The 22,116-nt window shown below is 36.3% G+C and overlaps 1 protein-coding gene across 4 annotated transcripts; it reads right to left on the minus strand.

Moving 5' to 3' along the window:
* Positions 1-412: 412 nt before the first annotated feature.
* Positions 413-21,565, minus strand: LOC128997304 (origin recognition complex subunit 5-like). 4 transcript variants are annotated; one of them, XM_054422935.1, is made up of 11 exons: positions 21,511-21,565; positions 20,618-20,718; positions 18,742-18,849; positions 17,271-17,442; positions 16,345-16,460; positions 15,579-15,759; positions 10,834-10,967; positions 3,975-4,105; positions 2,561-2,879; positions 1,627-1,733; positions 413-557 (listed from the first exon to the last, which is right to left on the minus strand). In XM_054422935.1, the coding sequence occupies exons 2-11, from the start codon at positions 20,651-20,653 to the stop codon at positions 518-520; spliced, it is 1,344 nt and encodes a 447-aa protein (XP_054278910.1). In that variant the 5' UTR covers positions 20,654-20,718; positions 21,511-21,565; the 3' UTR covers positions 413-517. The 4 variants fall into 4 exon arrangements, with proteins under 4 accessions (XP_054278910.1, XP_054278909.1, XP_054278911.1 ...); XM_054422934.1 differs by having other exon boundaries at positions 21,483-21,540; XM_054422936.1 differs by having other exon boundaries at positions 20,539-20,718; positions 21,511-21,531.
* Between the last annotated feature and the right edge of the window lie 551 nt (positions 21,566-22,116).

The raw sequence follows: 22,116 nt of genomic DNA on the forward strand, positions 1-22,116 counted from the left end.
AAATGTGGATAACACTTATTTAATGGCCTCCATATGTCCACACAACGTTGTAATAGGGAATGAAACGGCTGCAACCAGCTGTATGAAGCCAAGAAATTAGGCCTAATTGTTTTGGAAATCTCAGTTTGAAAGATGTTGTTTCACGTAAGGTTGAGGTTATGGTAAAAATCACTATCTCAAACAATGTTAATGTAGCGAGAAAAGTAGCTAAAATTCCGCTACAACTACTTTAAAAATGTAGCTAGCTACAGCTAAAGCTACAAAATCTTAAAAGTAGCGACGCTACAGCTAACGCTACTAAAAAAGTAGCGCGCTACTGTAGCGTCGCTACTTGTAGCGCGCTACTTCCCAACACTGCTCTTATCACTGGCAGCTAAGGTAGCAAAATAACAACCATGCACCTCAATATTTTCAACAACTTTGTAATTTAAAATAAATATATTACTGACTTAAAATAGAGTTAAAATCAGATCACATTTTATCCACACAGATCACAAATATTAAGTCTTGTTTCTCATTAATGCACCATGTACTTCCTTACATTGAAGTCAAGGGTTCTGGAACAAATACAGAACAATTAATTACAACAGAATATTGAAAATTGTTTCATACAAAAATCACACATTTGTCTGCATGAACTGTGTCATTGTAAATACATAAAAGTGGGGACCGCAAATTGTGCATTTTGATATGGTTTAAACTTCAAAAATTCAACATTAAAGAAGACACCATCATGTAAAAATTTAATAGCTTTGTTTAAGAATTTACAGTATATTAAATTTTATTATTTAAGATCTCCAGACCAAAAAGGAAGTTTTACCTACTTTAGTCAGTTTACAATAATCAATAAGTAGCCGGTTAAAATTCAAGTATTTATGAACTAAAGCAACTCATGCGAATTTTGCAAAATCAGATTTATGCCTTTTTGGAAGAACTAGACCAGGATACAAAACACTTTTTTCCCTCCGGCACCAAATTTATAAACCATCTATTTCCTTAAATTGTTTTGCCTCTTGTTTACAATCTGACTGTGGTTAAACATTCAGTGGAAGTATCAGCTGTTAAAAGACAATTCACATAATTTAATTTGTTAAAAAGAAAATTGGTCAGCATCACTGGATGTTTGAAAACGAACTACTGAAGTAAATAAACTGCTTAAGAGGGGCAAAGCCCTAAAGGAAATAAACTTTTTTCCCTCCGCTGGATCATAAAAATGACATTTCAATCGTAAAATTTGGTTGAGTAGGCCGGCTGAAAAAGGGGATGTTACAGATAAAATTATCTACCTTAACTAAACTGAACTTATTCTAAATTGACCCTTATTGTATTAGGTATATGAACGATAAATACATTTGTCAATCCTAATCTATGCAAAGCTTTAAATGTGATACCCTGGCATTAAAAAAGTAAATTTTAAGTTAGTAAAATATACATAAAATGTGTGTCGGTTGCTAGCCTTAACTAGTACATGAGAGATCTCCTTTAAATCTCCATAATTTAGGTATATGGACCACTTGCAAAAAAAAACAACAATTTTTTTATTCTTCCATGAAAATGTCACTGGTGTTAACAGTATCAAGGCACACACTATGTGCTATGTAACTTTTACATTTTGAAAATGCTTACCTAGATATCGCTTCAACACATTCAATTCCGACGGCACATCTATACTTTGGTTTGTCCAGATCATCTCCTAGCTTCACCAGCAACCTCAGCTCAACCAATGAAGTGATCTAAAACAAACGCAAATCCAAACTAGAACTATTATTTTATTCAGTTAGCGTTAGCAACAAGCTAAAATGTTGTTTGCCATTAAAGCGGGCATGGATTGTTTTCTCACAACGGTTATTCTGTCTCCTGCAACTGCAGCAAAAAATCATCTCATGAAATCACAGAAACATCATTATTGATCACAGAAACATTGATCACCATCCTCCAATATCATGGAAAATATTGAACATCTTCCACCATTTCAACCTCTCGGGAACATTATAATTGTCTTCAGCATTGGCATCAAGAAAAAAACTGGAACATCCCCAACGTCATGTGGACCATCGTATACCAGGATCGCGGAAAAATATCAAACATCTCCTGAACTCGCAGGGACATCATAATTGTCTAAAAAAAAAAAACTTTATTGTTGCGCTGCAATCGCGGCAAACTCCTAAGTATCTTCAGCGTTAATGGAAACATAGTCATTTCTTTGTGATTACGGAAACTATCATTGTTATCTGCGACTGCATTGTTATTTACTCTTCAACATCTCATGCAGTAAAAGGAACATCATTGTTGTCTACCACGTGCCTAATTACCATTGAAACCCTCCCTTCCCCCATGGTGTTGTGCTTAACTATTGAACCTCTCTCGTGGTCACGGAACCATCATAATTGCTTTTTCTGATCACGCGTGATCAATATGTCAGTCAATATGCTCCTCGAATAATCCAAGTTGTACATCATCAAAAAACTACTGACTTTTCTCAGGTTTAAACTGGCAACCTTTTGATTACTAACTATACAAGCATTAATTTATTTTAACATTGTAATCAGTCACTTCTTACCTGTGCCAGTAGATTTGCATTTAACGGTGTTTTTTCTTCCATAATCGCATAGAAGATAGCCAGTAGACGATCTAGCGTGAAAACCTTCGGTCCCAACAACTCCTTGCTAGTGTTTTCCTTTTTCTGATCTTGAACCAACCTTTTCTTTTTCTTCCCGTGGTTTTTCACAAAAAGTCTCTTATCATCTTTCGGCAAGTTATATGAGGCTAGAAATGCTGCTATCAGGAAATACTTGGCGTAATACGGAAGATCCAGAGACTGTACTACTTTCGTAGATAACACCTTGTCTGGTTTCAAATTTTCTTCATTTCCACTGACCCTAAAATACAAAATGGCGATAAAAAAAAATTGGATTAATTAAATATTTATAGAAAATGTAATAGTAATATTTATTTTCAGTTGAATTATTTAAGCTTGAGAAATAGTGCCTAGTCACGTCTATTAGCAAACAACCTAGCACAGAAGTAAATATGCTAGTGGAAAACAAAGAAAGAGAATGGGTGAAGTAATAATGTTCAAAAGTTTGACAATTCAAGAATATTTGTTTCATGCTTTTTTTTATAATTTTCCCATGTGAGCTAGTTAAGTAAATGACTGACTTGCAATTAATTCTTGTTGTAAATGTTCTTGTAAACCAATTCAAGACAAGCCAGAAAAATGTACATCTACGAAAAATAAATATATTTAGCTTAGTTGTCTCCCTGTCTGCGGGACAGACCTTTTTACGGTCAGGTCAAATATTTTGCATTTTGGGTCTTGGACCAACATTGGGTTGCTTTTGAAAGTATTGACTTAAAAAAATATGTTATTATAGCGTTCTGTAATCAGTTTGTACATAAAATTAATATTGTATATAATATCCCCCACATCCCAGTAGTGAAGTCGTGAACATCCTCCGAAGACACAGAGAACCTCTTTCGTGGTCACTGTGAGATCATCTATCTTTTTGCAGTCATGACAACATCCTCTCCTTCCTCCACGAGAAAACCGAGAAACATTAAACAAATTAAAGCAAAACTGTCAATTATTGATCTCGCTCCCTTGCAGACGCTTTCTACTAACACAAAAATAAAAGCTCATCTCGGCTGGACCTGAGTTACCCAAGTTAGGTCCGAACTCTTAGCCCAACCCAACCCGAAGATTTCAGGGACCCGCAGACCCCTAGTTTAAGTTGCTTTTGGTTAGAGTAGCTAAAATTAGACCAGGTTGGAACAAAACTAAACCGACAGGATCACCTTTTTCGGGTAGGTACTACATGTCAAAATATCTAAGTTTCAACTGAAAAAAGCGTATAACAAAGACACACTTTCAGATTTTCAGGTTGGTTGACTTACCAAGCAGCGATTATCTTTACTTAAAAAGATTTTTGACCCACTTTTTGTCTACTAAGCGTAACAACTAACCACAGCTTTACCCAGTTAGGTAGACGTTGCTCAGTGATGCACGGATGTGAGGGAGGACTTGTTTGTAAAGAGCCACATGATCCGTGGGACTGACGCTGCCAGATTTGATCGGCTCTACGTACTTTGGGTACAATGCTACCAACTGTAACAAGCAAGAAATAACAACCAAGTGATACAAGAGTTTAAACTTTTGGGTCAGTATAGTAGGTTAAAAGTTCTTATTTGAAACAAATGCCTGTAATAATTGTCACTAACTTAAGTCTAATTAATATGAGATCTGAAAAATTGGATTTTCGACAGTTACAAACTCAATATGGCCTCTTATTTTGGTATTATTACGTAGAAAATCTGATGGGGAATAATCCAAAACAATTTTACCTCTCTATGGTACGGGTTTGACACAATGCAGTTTAAGGTAAAGGCTTGCATTATACTATACTTTTCCCGCCTTTTTCCAATAGCGGACGTTGCCGAGTGGGAAAGCTTGGAAATTTTTAGGAAATGTTCAGGGATATGTGCAAAACACATTCCATTCGGATTCGATTGTTGCCTAATGTTGTCTAGGTTAAGTCATTTTTTTCTTTAATGGTCCCTAGACTAACAGTCATATTTCAATAGAAATCTGTAAAAGGGTGAGTTAATAACGGAATGGGATAAACTGTGAAGATGTTTTACTGATGAAGATCATATGTTTTTGTGTTCATCTTGTTTTCATGAGTTTTCATTACCAGATCTTGCCAATTTAGACTCATGAAAGATAATCCATCCCTACAACACATCCATGCCAAAGAACTTCCCTATAACTTAGGGGAACATGTTCAATAAATAACAAGTTTAATGCTTTGTCTAAGATTTTAAAATATAAAATACTGATCCCAAAAACATTGTTTACTACATTAAAAGATTACATAAATCATGAAGCCTCTCAAGATGATTTCCGTAAACTTACTATAGAAGTGCAAACATGTAAAAGCGTTGCAGATTAATTAACACAGAGTATTTAGAGTGGTGAAAGGCAATTTGGTTATGGAAATACTTTTAGGATAGCAGATATTTGTTTAGAATCAAACAATACTATTCTCCTTTTGCAAATAAAGCAATATTTAAGGTTACATAGAGGTTACCAAAAATCACTTTTCACTAGTAGAAATTGTAATTTCTTACAGTTCTAGCTGCAATTCTAGCTTCTGAGATCTAGCTAAAAATTTATCTTTTTTTTTGGGGTCTTATAATTGTTTCATCAGCTTTGTTTATGCAATTTTGATTTATTCTCTTGCTACATTGACCAATGTATTTAACATCGTGTACTTAGTTTCTAATTGATTAACTTATTGCGTAGTTTTGTGAAATCGTGCTTGATGTTGCTGTAAAACTTTAACTTTATTGATATGCGAGCCCAGTCAATTAATTGCCTAGGCCATATTGATCACATAAAGCTGTGCATGTATTTAGTGGATGGGATGGACCATAAATTGTAGTGAATTTGACATCAAATCTTAAACATTTGGTTAACTACATTCATAACCTAGTCCGGCTTTGTTGGCAACAAATCATGCAAAAGAGATGAAATGTGATGGCACAATTGTATTTCCGCATGCTTTGTATGTAGAGCTGTGGTTGTATGTTGGTCATGTTAGATGCATTGTTTGCCCTAGCTAGATATGTACATCATTTTTAATACTTGATTTGACATTAATTCCCCGACTTCACCAAACCCATATAGATTAAACATACTCCATGGTTAGTCTATTCCAAAACTTGGAACACAGCTCACATCCTCAACGTACTCATCTACACATGATTGTTAAAAGTAGACCAAAAAAGGCAAGTACTAACCCCTACAATAAATATAATCTAACGAAATAAGGAATAGTTATCTGTTCCTTTGACATTGATGATATATCCAACTGATTTTATAATATAACATTTTAAGTGTATTAAATTCATCATTTTGATCAAACTATAAAAGACTTGCCCTGCAGTGAAGAATAAATTTTAAAAATTAAAAATAACAAGTGTCAAGATTCATCACATATGGGACAAAATTATATTAAACACAGTTTGTTACCATAGATACACAAGACTTCCTTCTTAAATTTTCTATGAAAGCGACAAATTTTTATTTAGCTTAAACAAAATTAGATTGCACTGTGAAAATGAGCTTGATCTATCGCATGTGTTACACTGTGACTGTGGCAGTTGTGGCTCTCAAGACTGCTCACTGTATAAAAAATGTCTACGAGTACCAAAAGGAGGAGGCCTTGTACAAAAGAATAAACAAGATACCCGAAAAACCCAAGAATGCTAAAAAACCCCCTACTCATCCTGCTCGTTAAAAATGGGGCAAGATGTCCGAATTCCCGTTGAAATGGAAATTAAGAGTAGAACTAGTTTTTTTTTCAATGCAAGCATAATTAATGTAGTTTGCCAATAATTTCCAGACTGTTGATTTGGCTTGCGGTACTGAATGAATGAATACATTTTACAAATTTGAATTCAAGTGGCCATTTCAAGAGTTATTTTGTGAATTCGCAACTTGATTGTTTGGCAGATCCTGCTAGAAATCTTCAGCGATGCTGGAATCTGAGGAGAATCTTTTTCAAAGAAGTTCACCATTCGATTGAGGTTTTCTTTCATCAGTTCCCTAGGAAGATTCACAAGTGTTCTTTTGTATCATGGAGGAAACAGCATGATTTGATCACAGAAGATTTCCCCAGAACACTATGTTGATATTCTTCATCGACTCCTAAGGCCAACTGTAAAGTATTTTTCCATGATAAAGTAAACATCCAGGATTAAATCAGAGGAATGTGCCACAACCTCTAATCACATAATCTTAACATCCTGGATTCCATACTAAGAAATCAATGTGGAAAAGCTACGCAGAAGAAGATGAAGTCGGAGGTCTACGAACTTCTCAAGTAAGTTCTTAGAAGAGGAGTCACAAGGCAAGATGCAATCTAGTCAGGAGAGTCAAAGATTGCACAGCAATGCCTTGTTTTCGACTGTGGCCTCCCTATTATGACTAAGTCTAGATTATGACTACGGATTATGACATCTAGATTATGACACCTCTCTTATGACTACCGATCAAAGACACCTCTCTTATACCTACCGATGAAGACACCTCTATTACGACTACTTTTGGCTCTCCCAACGATGGCATCTCTATCATGACATTTGAAAAATTATTTAACTTGAAACTACGTCGCTAAGGTAAGAAAATTTAAGGTTTGCAACAAACATAATGATAATTATTTATCATGCTAATAAAAACAGACATACAGCATCATTGGCGATGTCAGATGTATAGTATAAAATGAAAGATCGCCCACTTTATAAAAGGGATGCACCAAAAAACCATAAGTAAAGCTTAATTTGAACTCATTCAATAGTCTGATGCAATATGCTTGAAGAAACACAAAATGAACATTTTACAGATAAGATTCTATGGCTGTTTGCTTTTTCATTGAAACCGTGGGACATGAAAGAAGATTTATTTTTGTTGAGGTCATATTAGATTTAACAGTACGAAACTTATACTTTATTGAAATATGTTTACAGCGTTATTAACGTTTGATTTGTTAATTTGACTCAAAGCCCTTTGTGATTTTAGGATACAAGACATCGCTGTGCAATCTTTGACTCTCCTGACTAGATTCCATCTTGCCTTGTGACTCCTCTTCTAAGAACTTACTTGAGAAGTTCGTAGACCTCCGACTTCATCTTCTTCTGCGTAGCTTTTCCACATTGATTTCTTAGTATGGAATCCAGGATGTTAAGATTATGTGATTAGAGGTTGTGGCACATTCCTCTGATTGAATCCTGGATGTTTACTCTATCATGGAAAAATACTTTACAGTTGGCCTTAGGAGTCGATGAAGAATATCAACATAGTGTTCTGGGGAAATCTTCTGTGATCGAATCATGCTGTTTCCTCCATGATACGAAAGAACACTTGTGAATCTTCCTAGGAAACTGATGAAAGAAAACCTCAATCGAATGGTGAACTTCTTGGAAAAAGATTCTCCTCAGATTCCAGCATTGCTGAAGATTTCTAGCAGGATCTGCCAAACAATCAAGTTGCGAATTCACAAAACAACTCTTGAAATGGCCACTTGAAATCAAATTTGGAAATTTGTGAAATGTATTCATTCATCCAGTACCGCAAGCCAAATCATCAGTCTGGAAATTATTGGCAAACTACTTATGTTAAATTCCTCAATTTTTGTTTCATTAAATTAATTGCATTTTTTTAAAAAGGTCTCGTTTCTGTGAATTCATCTAACAAATCCTTTTAGGCATGAAGAAAACACAATGGTTTTCTAAAGTGACAAACATTTAATAGTATTGAAACTTTTATGGATGTAACTGTAGCGCAAATACTAAGGATAGAGTCAACGCCAATTGTAGAATTTAACTAAATTTTAAAACTCATATTTTAAAATTTTTAGAAAAACATAATGATATTGTGATCTTCATTCATCATTGCCTCCAGGATTGATTATAGACAATATAAATAGGTTACATACCTTACGTCGTCAATCCTAAAATAAGTCTATGGCGACTAGTTTCGAAACATCAAGGTTTCATTGTCGAGCCTCTTGCCTCTTAAAAACATTGTGACATCTTGTCGTCGTCATTATACACAGTACATTTAACATAAACACACGAACACGGACACATACTATTTACAAAAATGAATGCGCGGCCGGCCATAAGTACCGCGGTGACGGACACGATGCAACTGCAACTTTTTAATTCAGTTGCATCGTGTCCGTCACCGCGGTACTTATGGCCGGCCGCGCATTCATTTTTGTAAATAGTATGTGTCCGTGTTCGTGTGTTTATGTTAAATGTACTGTGTATAATGACGACGACAAGATGTCACAATGTTTTTAAGAGGCAAGAGGCTCGACAATGAAACCTTGATGTTTCGAAACTAGTCGCCATAGACTTATTTTAGGATTGACAACGTAAGGTATGTAACCTATTTATATTGTGATCTTCAATACTGTACCATCTATATATTAATAGTATAGTCTAAAATAAGAACATTTACGGGCAAACCCTTTTCCTCTCCTAGGATTTTTTTATTTTTTTCTTTAATTTAGGGTAATTGGGCACGAGGAATCGATTGGAATTGGTCACAAGGCTGAGGAAAATCCAGGTTCCGTCTTACAGCTCTTCAAAGTGGCCATGTTATCTTCAATGCCTTTTGTAGCTTAAGTTAACAAAAATAGCCAATACAGATTATTTTTACTGTCATCATTTTGATTTACGTTTAAAAAAAATAAGTGTATTGGTTTGTTTAAACAAAAGTTTTAAAGAATAGTTATATTCCAGTTTGGTTTACATTCGTATTACTGTTAAATGTTTTCAAGGTTAATGTACAACATTAATAATGGAACGAGGAAGAACTCCGAAGCAAATAAACATAATCCGAATGAGAGAGAAGAGAGAAGCGACAATCGATCATCAGGAAAAAAAATTTACCTATTTGTCTACAATCGAGCCAGTTCTAACCAGTTCATACATCTCACTAAATGTCTTAAAAACTTTGATGAAGTTACAGATCAAAGAACAAAAGAAGAGAAATAATTTAAGATTTGATTTTATTCCGTTCTACTTCTTATTTAGATAAATATTTTCATCCTGTGCACTTTGGTTTTATAAGATACAGCGTAAAAATATTTTAAGATTTATAACTTTCAAGATGAGGAACAGAAGTTGATGTTGCCGTGTTAAAGCTGTGACCTGTTTCTGATTTTAAAATGGAACGTCTAGTTTCATTCGTCCTAAGACTCAAAGAATGGGCTGCTCTCACGAATGAGTAGTTCATTAATTTTAAACTGTATTATTAACCATTGTCATTTCAAAACTTATGCAACAGACAGGGTTAGTCAGGGCTGGCGACAGTGGAGCAAATGCAGGCCTAGGGGCCGGGTCTAACAGAAATATTTAATTAGGCTAAGACACCCCATTCCTAAACATATTAGATCTCTTCGATATAAAAAGACAAATCAATATATCTCTGAGTTCGTTCCATCTGGGAGTCAACCAAGGAGAGGTTTCAGTGTGATTAAAAAATTAAATACCCCCGCCGCAGCAAACCTGCAGACTAAGCGAATTTCCATTTGCCTGATTGGATTTACACTAAAATGTCTCCTGAAAAATATCACATTTATTCCCTATTTAAAAAACATTAGTTTAATAAGTACTTAGGTTTGCTGCAACAGGGACGGGTAAAAAGGAGTTTTTTTTTTATGTTAATAGTTTAGTATGAAATTAATGCATTTTCCAAACTTGATCAAAATATGTTCAAAGCAAGCAAACTAGGCTACAACAGTTTACTTATTCTCAATAAGAATAACATGGGAATTTTAAATTTACAGTTTTTGGGAATTTTCTCCGTAACTATTAGGCGCATGACCACGCTTCAATATACCAAATTTTTTTTCAACTCTACAAAATAGTATGGAAAGAAAATGTTAAATTTTAAGTTTTTAGGGTCAAAAATGGGAAAACCAATTTTTACCCCATAAACCCCTGTTCCCATAGTCCGATCATGCTGGTTTGCTAACTCCTTCGAATAAACGTAGGTTTACACGTTTGTACCAAATTTCATCAAAATCAGATGATTTTTGTTCGAGTTATCGCGCTAACGTACACATATATATATGAATTTGAACAGATGGTGATTTTGGCCTCTTAGGGATCTGAAAACAAAAAACTAAATCGGTCCCGGGTCCAGGTCTTACCATGAGTACAACGGTAATAGCTTATTCCCTATAGGGAAATTCGCTAAAAACTAAATAAAGTTTAAAAAATCATAATGGGTTAGTTTTGGAAGCACTCTACTTAACTTACTTGGTGTTTCAACTCGTTCAAATCTCTTGTAGCTAGGTAGAAGATATCCAGGAAAAGTCTACTGAACTGGTTGAATAATTCTTTTTCATCATCAGCTTCAGGACTTACTGTCATCAGGATCTTCATAGCATCATCTAAAAAAAGAATAATACTGCATTGATCATTAAGACCTCAGGTGGAAATGAGAGCAAATTAATTTCAGCAGAAGACAGCTGCAGACAACTGGAGCTACCAATATCACTGTCAATTAACAGTCCAAACTACTAGGCATGCCCATTCATGCTAAACTCTCTTGGACAGAACATGTAAATAGCCTGAGCAAAAGACTAGGATGCGGAATTTATGTAATGCGTGGAATTAAATGGATGGAAGCAACTAAGATTGCATTCTATGTCTTAGTACAGTCCTACATAAGATATGGATAAGTGGTGTAGGGTGGAACCACACAACAGAACCTTACAAGAATACTGCAACTTCAGAAAAAATCTATAAGAACGCTAGCTGAACTCAGTCCTACAGAAAGCTGCAGGAATCTTATAAATCACTAAAAAGCATGACATAGGGGTTAAGGGGGTGCGGTAGTTCCTCGGACAGCCAAGGCTGCACTGATATCTGAAACTGAGAAACTACTTCTCCCCCAGGGGCATTGGAAATGGTGCTCAAGACCGTCCGAGAAGGCCAGTACAAAATGAAGTACAGGCCTGTGTAGTCAAGTCCAATGACTGCACCGTTCACGTCGTGGTCCCTGTCACGCTGATCTCGGCGGATCTAGGCTAGAGTCCTGAATGACTCTCTGGTGGGGGGCAGCAGCACCATCAGAACTGGGTGTTTCGTTCTGGTCTAAGACGAGGCTTGCAGAGCAGGACGCTCACCCAGACGTTTAGTCTTAGCAATAGCTACGTCTGAGCACTGCAGGCCCTGGGCTAAGGTGGAATGTGACCCGTGCTGACAGCCTTGCGGCACTGGGGGCCTAATACTCAGTGCCTGAAACGGAGCCTTCTGGGAACCAGGGGGAACCCAGTCGTATGAACCCCTTACCTCTCTAATCGGGTCACTGGGGAGGTGGACCTTTAGATACCCGGGACTCGTGGGAACAAAATGGATGTCCAAAAAATAGTTTAGTGAGCAAACTAGATAGTGACAAAACCAAGACTGATTAGCAAGGAGAGTGTGACCGACAGGTCGAAAGCACTCCTATTGCTAGTGTAAACGTAGAAGATCCGACCCAAATGGAGGAGGAAGGCCTACTAAAATCTGATGATGAAGGCAAGCTCCCGGAAACTGGAAAGGAAAGAAAAAACAAACGACTGTCCAGGGGAGAGCTACGAAGACGGAGGATAGCGAAAGCTTTAGCCAAAGGCGAAAAGGTGCTATCCAGAAGTGAGAGGAGGCTGGCATGGGCTGCCAAGCACCCGAACTCTGCTCCCGGCAAAGCTGGATCCCCTGGGAACCAGGATGCGGGGGAAAAGCAGGGCGAGGGCGGCACTCCCAAAGCCAACTCTATTGAAGCCTCTAGAAGGACAGGTGGAAAGAGGGGGCAAGAGCACCTGACACCTGAGGATGCTGGGGGCGAGAAAAAGAAGTCAAGGAGGCAGGGGGGAGAGGGGTCGGGTGTTTCACAGAGAACACCGGCACCCACCTATTCAGAGACACTGTCTGTGGAGAAGATGGCAATTGCCAGAACTGAACACCCGGACAGGAGACTGACAGAGGTTGATGCCAAAATCAAGGGGGAGCTGTCCAGACAGGCCATTTGTGGCAAAGACGTCAGGATAAGCAGCTGCCATCTTGAAGGCAGTACCTAGTACCTAGTAGTAGTGTAGTCTAGACCTACACCCTGTACCCGCCGCTGTGTTGTAGATTAGTTGTATGGCCACGCATTTTATCGTTTTTTGTTTGTGTATGTGTTATAAGTTAAGTGTTTTTCAAGACTCATGACGACCTCCTAGGAGCGATTTTACATTCAGCTTGACAATGATGCCATAGACATCGAAATCGGTCGCACTAATGACGACTTAAGGATTACTTGGACAGAATCAAGGTAACTTAACCTCTTGTATACATTCATGAAGTAATCCGGAAGGCAATACACAAGATTACGTTGGCTACATTTTTCTCTAAGAATAAATAAATAAGCCTAAAAATGGATATATTGTGGTAAGCTTGTTGTTCAGTTGGTAGCATGATTGGCCTTGAGACTAAAACCATGGCATCAATGTCTAGTATAAGGTTTGTATCCCAGTGGTGCCATACAAAAATGTATCAGTATTGTTAACTCTTGTACTGTAACAGCTCACCCTACATGCTTTCCCTGTAGGTTTCCTGCACAGGTCTTTAGGGCCCAGGTGGACAGGCAGATTTAAGTTTCAAATAAGCCAACCTCTTAAAACAAGAATGACTTAACGTTAAGTAGGGGTGTGCGAATAGTGATTTTCAACCTCGAGCCGAGCCGAGCCGAGCTTTTTAAAAAATGTTCGAGCTCGAGCTTTTCCTACCTTATCTTAATTATTAAACTTTTTTTCTTAAAAAGGTGCATAATAATAATAATGTTCAGTCAATTTTTAAATAAACACAATGTTATTTTAATATGTTTAAAAACATTGAGAATTGTCAAGACATCAAATAGTAGATAATCACGATAAGAACTGAACTGAACTAAATGAAGATGCAAGAAATAAAAGGATATCGATTGAAGGCCTGAAGAGATATGCAGTGCAGACTGAGACAATCAGATTGTCATAACAGAACAGCAACGTGACCTTGAATGACGACAAAACAACTAGCAAGTCGATTACATATGTATATTGTAACTACTATGAATATTTAATTCTATTTTGTATAAATAAATACAAAATAAATTTAAAAACACGTGATTATTCTTGTTGTTTTCCATGCACAAAATATTTTTGTTTTATGAATCCTATTAATCAAAAAAGAACATGGTTGGTTTGGATCCAAAAAGGTGGAGAGACAAGTTTTACTTATATATTAAAAATATATAATTGACATATAGAGGAAATAGACCAAAGCACTAGAATTAATAGAATAACACACAAAGTAAACAAGAAATGAAATGCAGAACACGATGATTTAACACTGTCACTCAATTTTGTTATCTAGAAGGGTCGGCGAACTAATCAATAAATAGCCAAAACCAGTTTCCTCCCCTTCACACAGTCTCACCACCCCCCTCCCCCCACCAATCCGGGTGGCCCAACACTTTGTCCTTGAAACACCCTTGCGTCTGAAACAATAAACCCTTACACCCTGTTGCTGTTTTGACAACAGGTTTATGAATGAGATCACTATTTTTCATTTCCAGAATTAACTATCAATTATTATTATTTGCAAGATACAAATAGGAAACTACATCACATTATGGTATTCAATGACCCATGTACTATCAAAAATTAATAACTCATTACTTATTTTGATAATAAAAAGCACTCATTACAGCACGCGCCACTTATTGATATATATATATATATATATATATAATCCTCAAAGTAACTGTTACTTTATACAAAATAAAATAGGTACAAAATTGTGTGGCCAGTCAAACTTTATAAACAAACATTTTATTCTATAAAATACAGATGGTAAATAGGAGTTGGTTTAAAGGAAATAAAATACAAAACATATTAATTAATTATTTTGATAAACATTAGAAAGGTTATGGGATTGATTGAACTAAAATAACCGCAGGGAAACTTATAAGTAGAAAAGTCGTCAACCACAATCTGTTTAATCAGTACATTGTTAGAGAGAGAGAGAAAGAGAGATAGCAGATAGGGGCGTTTGATAAGGAATCTGAAAAAGTAAACAAACAAGGAACAACGACACGACGATACTCGTTTACAGCCTTATTGTCTCGCCCACTACATTTGCACACGTGACCACTTTTTGTTTCTTCCTTATCTTTCATCCGTCCCAAAATAGAATTCCTGAAATAGTTTGTTGGTATAATCTCCCCTCCCACACAAGGCGCAGTGCTCAGTGCGCACTGTAGGTTGCCACGGCAACCGTGTGTCGTCATAGCGACTTAGCCAATCACGCACTCGCACTGCGTTGTATATTACGATACGAATAGTTGTGTTAGAAAGACAACGCGATAGGTGGTAGTTTCCTCAAAATTACGATCGATAATCATTGCGTCTTGACTGAGCTGAGGTTCGTGCTTATCAAGACACAATTATGAAACGGAGGAGAGTAAATTTAAATGAAAGTTAGTTCCTTATTTATTAATTTAATTTTTATTTGCTAGTTCAATAAGTATTCGGCTCGAACATTTCGAACTTTTTGAAAATCACGAGCCGAGCCGAATAGCGTCCTATTCGGCTCGAAAAAGCTCGATGTTCGAATACTCGCACACCCCTAACGTTAAGTTATAACTGTTCCCCTAGACCACTTGATATAATTTATTATAAGTGATTATTTTAAGCGACTCACTTTCAAAGACTGGATTCCATTTTTTTCCTAAAATGATGGAAAAACTTTAACATACTGTAGTAATTAGATGTCAGCATATAATTGCCGCCTGAAATTTAGAAAAGTAACAGGAAATCTTAAATAAAATATTTGTCTCCAAGTGAATGATACTTAATAATCTATAGCATCAACTTTAACACAAATAATATTGTTTGTTTGCACTATTCAGGATTGAAGGCATTGGTAATTTAGTTGAGGATGAGCCCTCATGTTTTAGGACGACTAGTGTTACTGAAACCAAACAATTTGGAGCTTACCTTTGGTATACTGGGGAAAGAAAACCCTCAAATGAGGGACAAACGTAGTGTGTTTCTCTGGTAGGATTTGACTAATGAATATCACACACAGATGTGGCATGTTCGTGAGCTCTTGGAGCTTCTGGAACGCTTGGAAGTAATGATCGCCAAGGTCAAAAAGACGCTCACAGTTGTCCAGGACCTAGAACAGTATTTAAGAATATTAGGTTTAATATATAAACCTGAGCATAATTTACATAATAATTAATCAATGACAAAATAACAAAGAATAAAATAACAAACAACATTTCATTAAAAAAGGAATAAATATATAAATGTTATTTAATTAATAAGAAGATAGTTCTGTTAGCCAGTCACATACTGTGTGATAGTCAAAAGCTTTATTTCTTACGTTATATTTTGTTACAGAGTAAGTTTTACTGAAATAATTGACAAGACATTATCAGAGGTCAAGGTAAAGAGAACTTTCAAAATCTTAGTTATAAACTCAGGAGTAAAGCAGTTAAGATCAAAGAGACCATAGTGCTTGAATTTGAATTTAAAGGTTGCTCGTTCGTTTTTAAGTTTAATTGGTCCAGTAGCTTTCACATGATCATGTCAAAGAATGATGGATGTAAAAGTAGGTATATTTCTATCTGAGGTATATCAACTATACTCCTGCATTATTTTAGATCAACTGGTCCAGTAGTTTTCACATGATGGTCCATACGTGTAATATACACTAATATTCAAACTTGTACATAAGATAAGATAACCAAGAACTTACGATAACGCACGACTTATCCCTCAGCCGTTGCTTGTGGGCAGCTATCTTGAGCTGTTTGACAAGGACCATCATGTTGTCACATTTCTCATTCCCAGATTCCTTCGTGTACTCTCCATCTGTGGGACGGACAAAATGTGTTATTTTACAAAATGTGTTGGTAATATTTTCAAAATGTGCTCCCTTTCCTCAAATCAATCAGAAGTCAAAACGTGTTATTTAACTGTACCACCAGCTAACAAGTATTCTTATGAGTGCAGCATTGTCAAAGCATTGCATGCAAGATTTTCTGTCCCAGCACTGCCTTGTTTGTCAACTACTGGGAAACTTTCATGTTAAGTTCACCCTAGCCGCTATTGGGACTACAGACTTAAGGAAGCCAATTTTGGCATAGCAGTCTAGGAGCTGTAAAATGGATTAGGCCTATTAAAATTTATATAGTAAAAACGTAACAATAATACAAAGTTGTTTACTAGTATTATGAGTTTACGATTTTGCCTTGATTAAACAACGGGTGACGATAGCTTAATGATGTATCTGCTATCGCGGGAAACGATGACAATTTTGTCACCATTGCAAGTAAGGATGATGGTGTTTAATGACATATTTTGTAGAGTGCTCCGCTGTGATAAAAGATTGCATCAAATATTTTTTTTCTGTTCTTGTTAGGCTACCTATGTTCTTTTACTAATTGTTTGTGTTTAATTTTATACAGCTTTCCCTAAGAGCATTTTAAATACTTTCTCTTGTAACGCTTCAGCGTTTTAAGTACTTTTCCATTAAATCCTTAAGTAAAAATGCCAACAGGGTAGACATCAAGAACAGGAATAGGTCTGATAAACCGACAATTACTTCCATTCTTTTCTCTGAAGACTCGAGTGAAAATACCAATTGGCAAATTAAGCTCAAATTTTACTTTTTTCACTCACCTAGCAGGCCGTCCAAGATAGGCTCTAATAGCAGACGAGGTGTGTAGCACTCGATGCAGTTGACGAACGCAAACTGCAGCGAAGCTAGGTTAAGCAAAGCTTGAACCACTTGTGTTTTGCCGGTAGCTGTGTCTCCGTAGATGTAAATACACTCTGGTAGAGGGTCACCAGCCTACGACAAATGAAAAAGCAAGTATTTGAACAAAATCCAACATACAATGTTATGAGAATGAATTCTGTTGTGGTTATCATGCTTTGTCAATTAAGGCTGTCATTAATTACGATTATGAATTTAATTGCTAACAAGAGGGCTTAAGTGCAAAGTGCGCATGCATTAGTAGAGTTCAAAACTTGTTATAGAAACAAAATTTTAAAACCTATACTTGTTTAAGACAGTTATTAGGTTAAGACAGTTAGTTTAATTTGTTGGTTATAGAAGATAAATACCTTATTGAGTGATTTATCTACCTCAATTACGTTACAATAATCAATAAAAGTAGCCTCTGACTATTTAACACATTCGCTGCGGCCCATCAAATGGCTGGCGTAGCTTCAGTGCGGCGCAGCCTGCAGTGTCGAACAAGTGATTGGCTTTTGAATTTCAGTCTGACGAATAGCAAATACGCTTTACAATGAGAGTCGATGAGTGTTGCTAAAACACCCACAGATAGCTGCACTACTTGGAACATAGTCTCGGTCCCATTGTATTGCCAATTGGAGGAAGAAAGAGGGAACAAGTTGATTTTTAAGCTTGCCAGACGGGGATTTTACTAGGAAATTTACTGCCATCCTACACCACAACCAAAAAGCAAGTCACACACTACGTACGCTAACGTGGTAGGTCCACCTTTGACCGACGCTACAGCAAAAACAAAGATATACAAAATGCATTGCCGAGCGTTCCCGATCGGGTACGGACACACTCTATGGGCGCCAAGCACCGTACCCAATCTGGAGCGGCCGCATAAAACGTGTTAAAAGCCATTTTCATTAACTTTGTTGTCTTTGTTTACTACCTTACTAAGATCAAACATTCAATTAGCCTACAATTCACAATTAAACCGAAATAAAGACATTTGATCAGCATCACTGGATTTTTGAAACTTAAAAATAAATCAAACACTTAGGTGAGTGAAGCCCTTAATGAAATTAACTCAGTGGTTATCATTTACCATAAATCACTCTGCTGGTTTCGAAACGACACTACATCGTAAAAACTGGTTAAGTAGGAAGGGCAAAAATGGGATGTATCAGATACACTTATTGTATTACCGGTTAGAATTGGAATATTACATCTAGGTGACATTTTAACATCACAACTTATATTCTGTATGGAACGTACCGTATCTCTCCTGACCTTCCATCTACCTGTGGACTGGCCAATGGTTTAAGGCCCGGGCAGCCCCCAGAGACGGTGGGTATGAAACAGATTAGATCATAAACATACAGCGTAATAAATAGGTCTACTCACAGTTCCTAGCAAGTTGTACAGAAGTTCTATCTGTTTTTGTCTGCCAGGGTACATTTGATTTAGTGTCTCAATAGTTTCCAAGGCCATTATCATCTCATCGTCTTCCTCCTAAAATACACATATTCGTCAGAGATGGAACTAACTAATAAATATTGACTGCCAAACAAAACTTTAGAAAGTTTTGTATTTTTTACACAAATTTTATTATCTTTTAAATTTTTTCTACGGATCTAGAGTTTTGTAATTATGAATTGTAGGGAAGAAGACAGACACTTTGGAAAAAATTTAACTTGGGCCAGTTTTTTATAAATGGCAATTATACTTTTCTTACAGTTACCTGACAAAGCAGGCTTTCTTGTACTGATTATAGCAAGCAAAGGAGCTCTGCATTTGCTTAGGCTACATTTGCCGCACTTTAAATAGTAGGTCTATTCCAACCAAATAACACAAAACAGCTGTTATAAGGCTTATAATACGTGTACCGTTACTGTTGAAAATAAGTTGGCAACACTTAAAGATGCTACAACTGCTATCAGCTGGTGCAGTGTTTCGTACATCATTTGAGCTGGGTCAACTTAATCCTGAGCTTTTATACAAGTGATTAAACGGGCCGGTATACAACAAGCTACATGTAACAAGCTGAAGGCTTGAACAGTTTCCCTGCATATCTAACGGGATGAAAACCAAAACCAAAAACAGCATGGGCTACGATACTACGTGCAATGCAATGACTTGCAACCAAATAACAATAGAAAATCAAAGAGACTCATTAACAACAGACAACACTTAAAACATCAAAACTTTAAAAAATATTCAAAATAAATAGACAAAATATAATACTGTGCCAGAATATGACGATAAATAGCCTACATGAAATAATATTCTAATTAAAGACAGATACATGATAAACTAAACAAAAATACCATACAGTTAACTAACCACAGCAAACACATTCAGCTTATAAAGCCAAAAATTAAATAATTCATGTTACAGAAAATTAACACAGTAGCCTATTATAAAAAATATAAGTAAATAGCAGAAGTTGTATTAGGAATAATTTCCATATAATGCCAATTGTATCGTTACGAAACATATTTAAATGTAATTGCAAATAATGTTTAAAGGGGTTATCTTAGGAATCATTAAACAATAAAATACTATTATATAGGCCTACAAGAGGTTAAATAAAAGGAATCCATAGTTTAGAGTTTAGAAATACACCCTGAACCCGCAGCTGTGCTGTAATAATTAATGGTAGGCCTATGTCCATTCTGTCCTTTTTGGTAAAAATGTGTCCGTAGGCCTATGTGATTGTTTTTTTTTTTTTTTTATATGTTTGAAGACTTTTTGACATCCTACAACAAGGAACAATATCTTTACATGGTAGGGCTTGACAATGGCACTTTAAGTGTGTCAAAACCGGTTGCCACATGACTATAAGGATTATGGCAATGAATTTCAGCGCTTGCATATTATCCTATAATTATTTAGTAATCTGGAAAGCAACGTCCCAGCCTTTCACTGCATAGCCTAGGAATTAGGTCTACTTAACAGCAGGTCATAAAAACTATTGCGTATCCTACTGTTAGTAATTAGGAAATTTAACCACACAAAAGTACCAACAGATACCATTTCAATATTAGTACATAATGGTACCAAGCGGAAACACACAAAACCAAGCAGTAACTATGATTTAATTTTTTTCAAGAACAAGCAAGCAGTTTATAAGAATTAAAAAATCCCATGCAATATCACAAACAACAAGCTTAAATAACATTAAGTATTAATTAGGCCTACCTATGGGTTACTTAAAGGTCTGAAGTCTACAAAGCTTTAATTACCACCACCTTGGCCTTCACTTGCTCTCTGTTCTTACCTCAAAATCGTCACAATCCATTTGTTTGGAACTCATATTAAGTTATTAATGGCCTACCGAATTCCTTCCTCCACTTTAGGACTGCATCTTCAGAATTTCATCTGGGGGTAAACAAGTATTAGCCTAACTTATTCTGTGCTTTTAAGATTATTAAACTAGGCGTAGCTAAATTGGAGTGTTGCATTGGACCTCCCAATGTCACAATGTTCAATGACATAAGTCAGTGTCACATAATCCAAAATGTAGTTTTTGAGCTGCCTCAACACGTCCAATATAAACATAGGCCTACCTATTCAACTGTTTCACAACATCCAAATCTTAAGTTATCATGTCCATAACTGCAAGAAACGTAGTCTTTCTACAAGCTTTGTAGGGATTGGTCGTCGTGCAACAGCGCACTTTTCAAGTTTGGTTAGTTAGGTTAACCTAACCTATAACTAACCGAATGAAATAATCGATACATCGAATAATCTATAGTTAGGCCTATACAAGTTAACGATATATTTCATTCGAATGAGTGTTGGACGTAAACTTAAGTGCAGCCTAAATAAATTTACCCAAGTTACCAAAGGCAATTTGATTTCAAATTTATACAAATACAACCTAGGCCTAGCCTACATTGTACTGATTTAGGTACATAAACGCAAGGCTCTTAAACTAAAACTTCCAAAATCGCCAAACCTAAGTTATAGGAGTTTCCTGCCAAAAGAGTTAAAATTAAGTTGTAGGGTAGGGCCTAAGCTAAATTATTATGTACATCACCAAATACATTGAGTTTTATATTTAATATTGTATGTACACAAAGAAATACAACTAACCCTGACCCATGTTTGAAAAAATTACAATCTACACAAATATTACGTACTGTTTTGTTAACAAGTTAGTTTCCTTACTTCGATCAGGATGGTTGATGATACTGTTACAGTACTGTCATAGACTATAATACTGTATCGATTCTCTACAACCTAGAACCTACACGGCTACACCTACACCTAGAAACAAAACTATTAAATAAAATAAAGCTAACCTAAACTTTAAAATTATCTACAAACAAATTAACTAGTACAACAATACAATTGTTTAGATTCAGATTCTGCTTTGGATTGGAGGTTAGGTTTTATGTCCGTCCGATCCGATCCAAGTGATAACTAATTCCCGCCATTTCACAATAGAAATAGATAGACAGAAAGCAAATCCTAAAAAAATCTACTGGAAACATAAAGGAGTACCAACTGTGCTCGTTGGTCCCAAAGTGGTCCCAACAGCCGTTGGTCAAAGATGGTCGATATCCCATATAGTCTACACTACTTATGGGATACTCAAGTCAATGGCTTATTTTCCACAAGGTGACATCTTATAACATTGACCGTGTCGGAGTTTTAGGATGACGGTAATATGAACGTCTCTAGGGTTGTCGGCTTGAGATTTTTTTCCATAGGAAAAACCGAGGCTACCGAGGGGAGCACAATCATTGAGGTCGGGGCTGTGTGTAGCCCCAC

This window comes from Macrosteles quadrilineatus, unplaced genomic scaffold, assembly GCF_028750875.1.
Source record: "Macrosteles quadrilineatus isolate MER2022 unplaced genomic scaffold, UCM_ALF_1.0 Scaffold_6__1_contigs__length_79288215, whole genome shotgun sequence".
NCBI classification, from domain to species: domain Eukaryota; kingdom Metazoa; phylum Arthropoda; class Insecta; order Hemiptera; family Cicadellidae; genus Macrosteles; species Macrosteles quadrilineatus.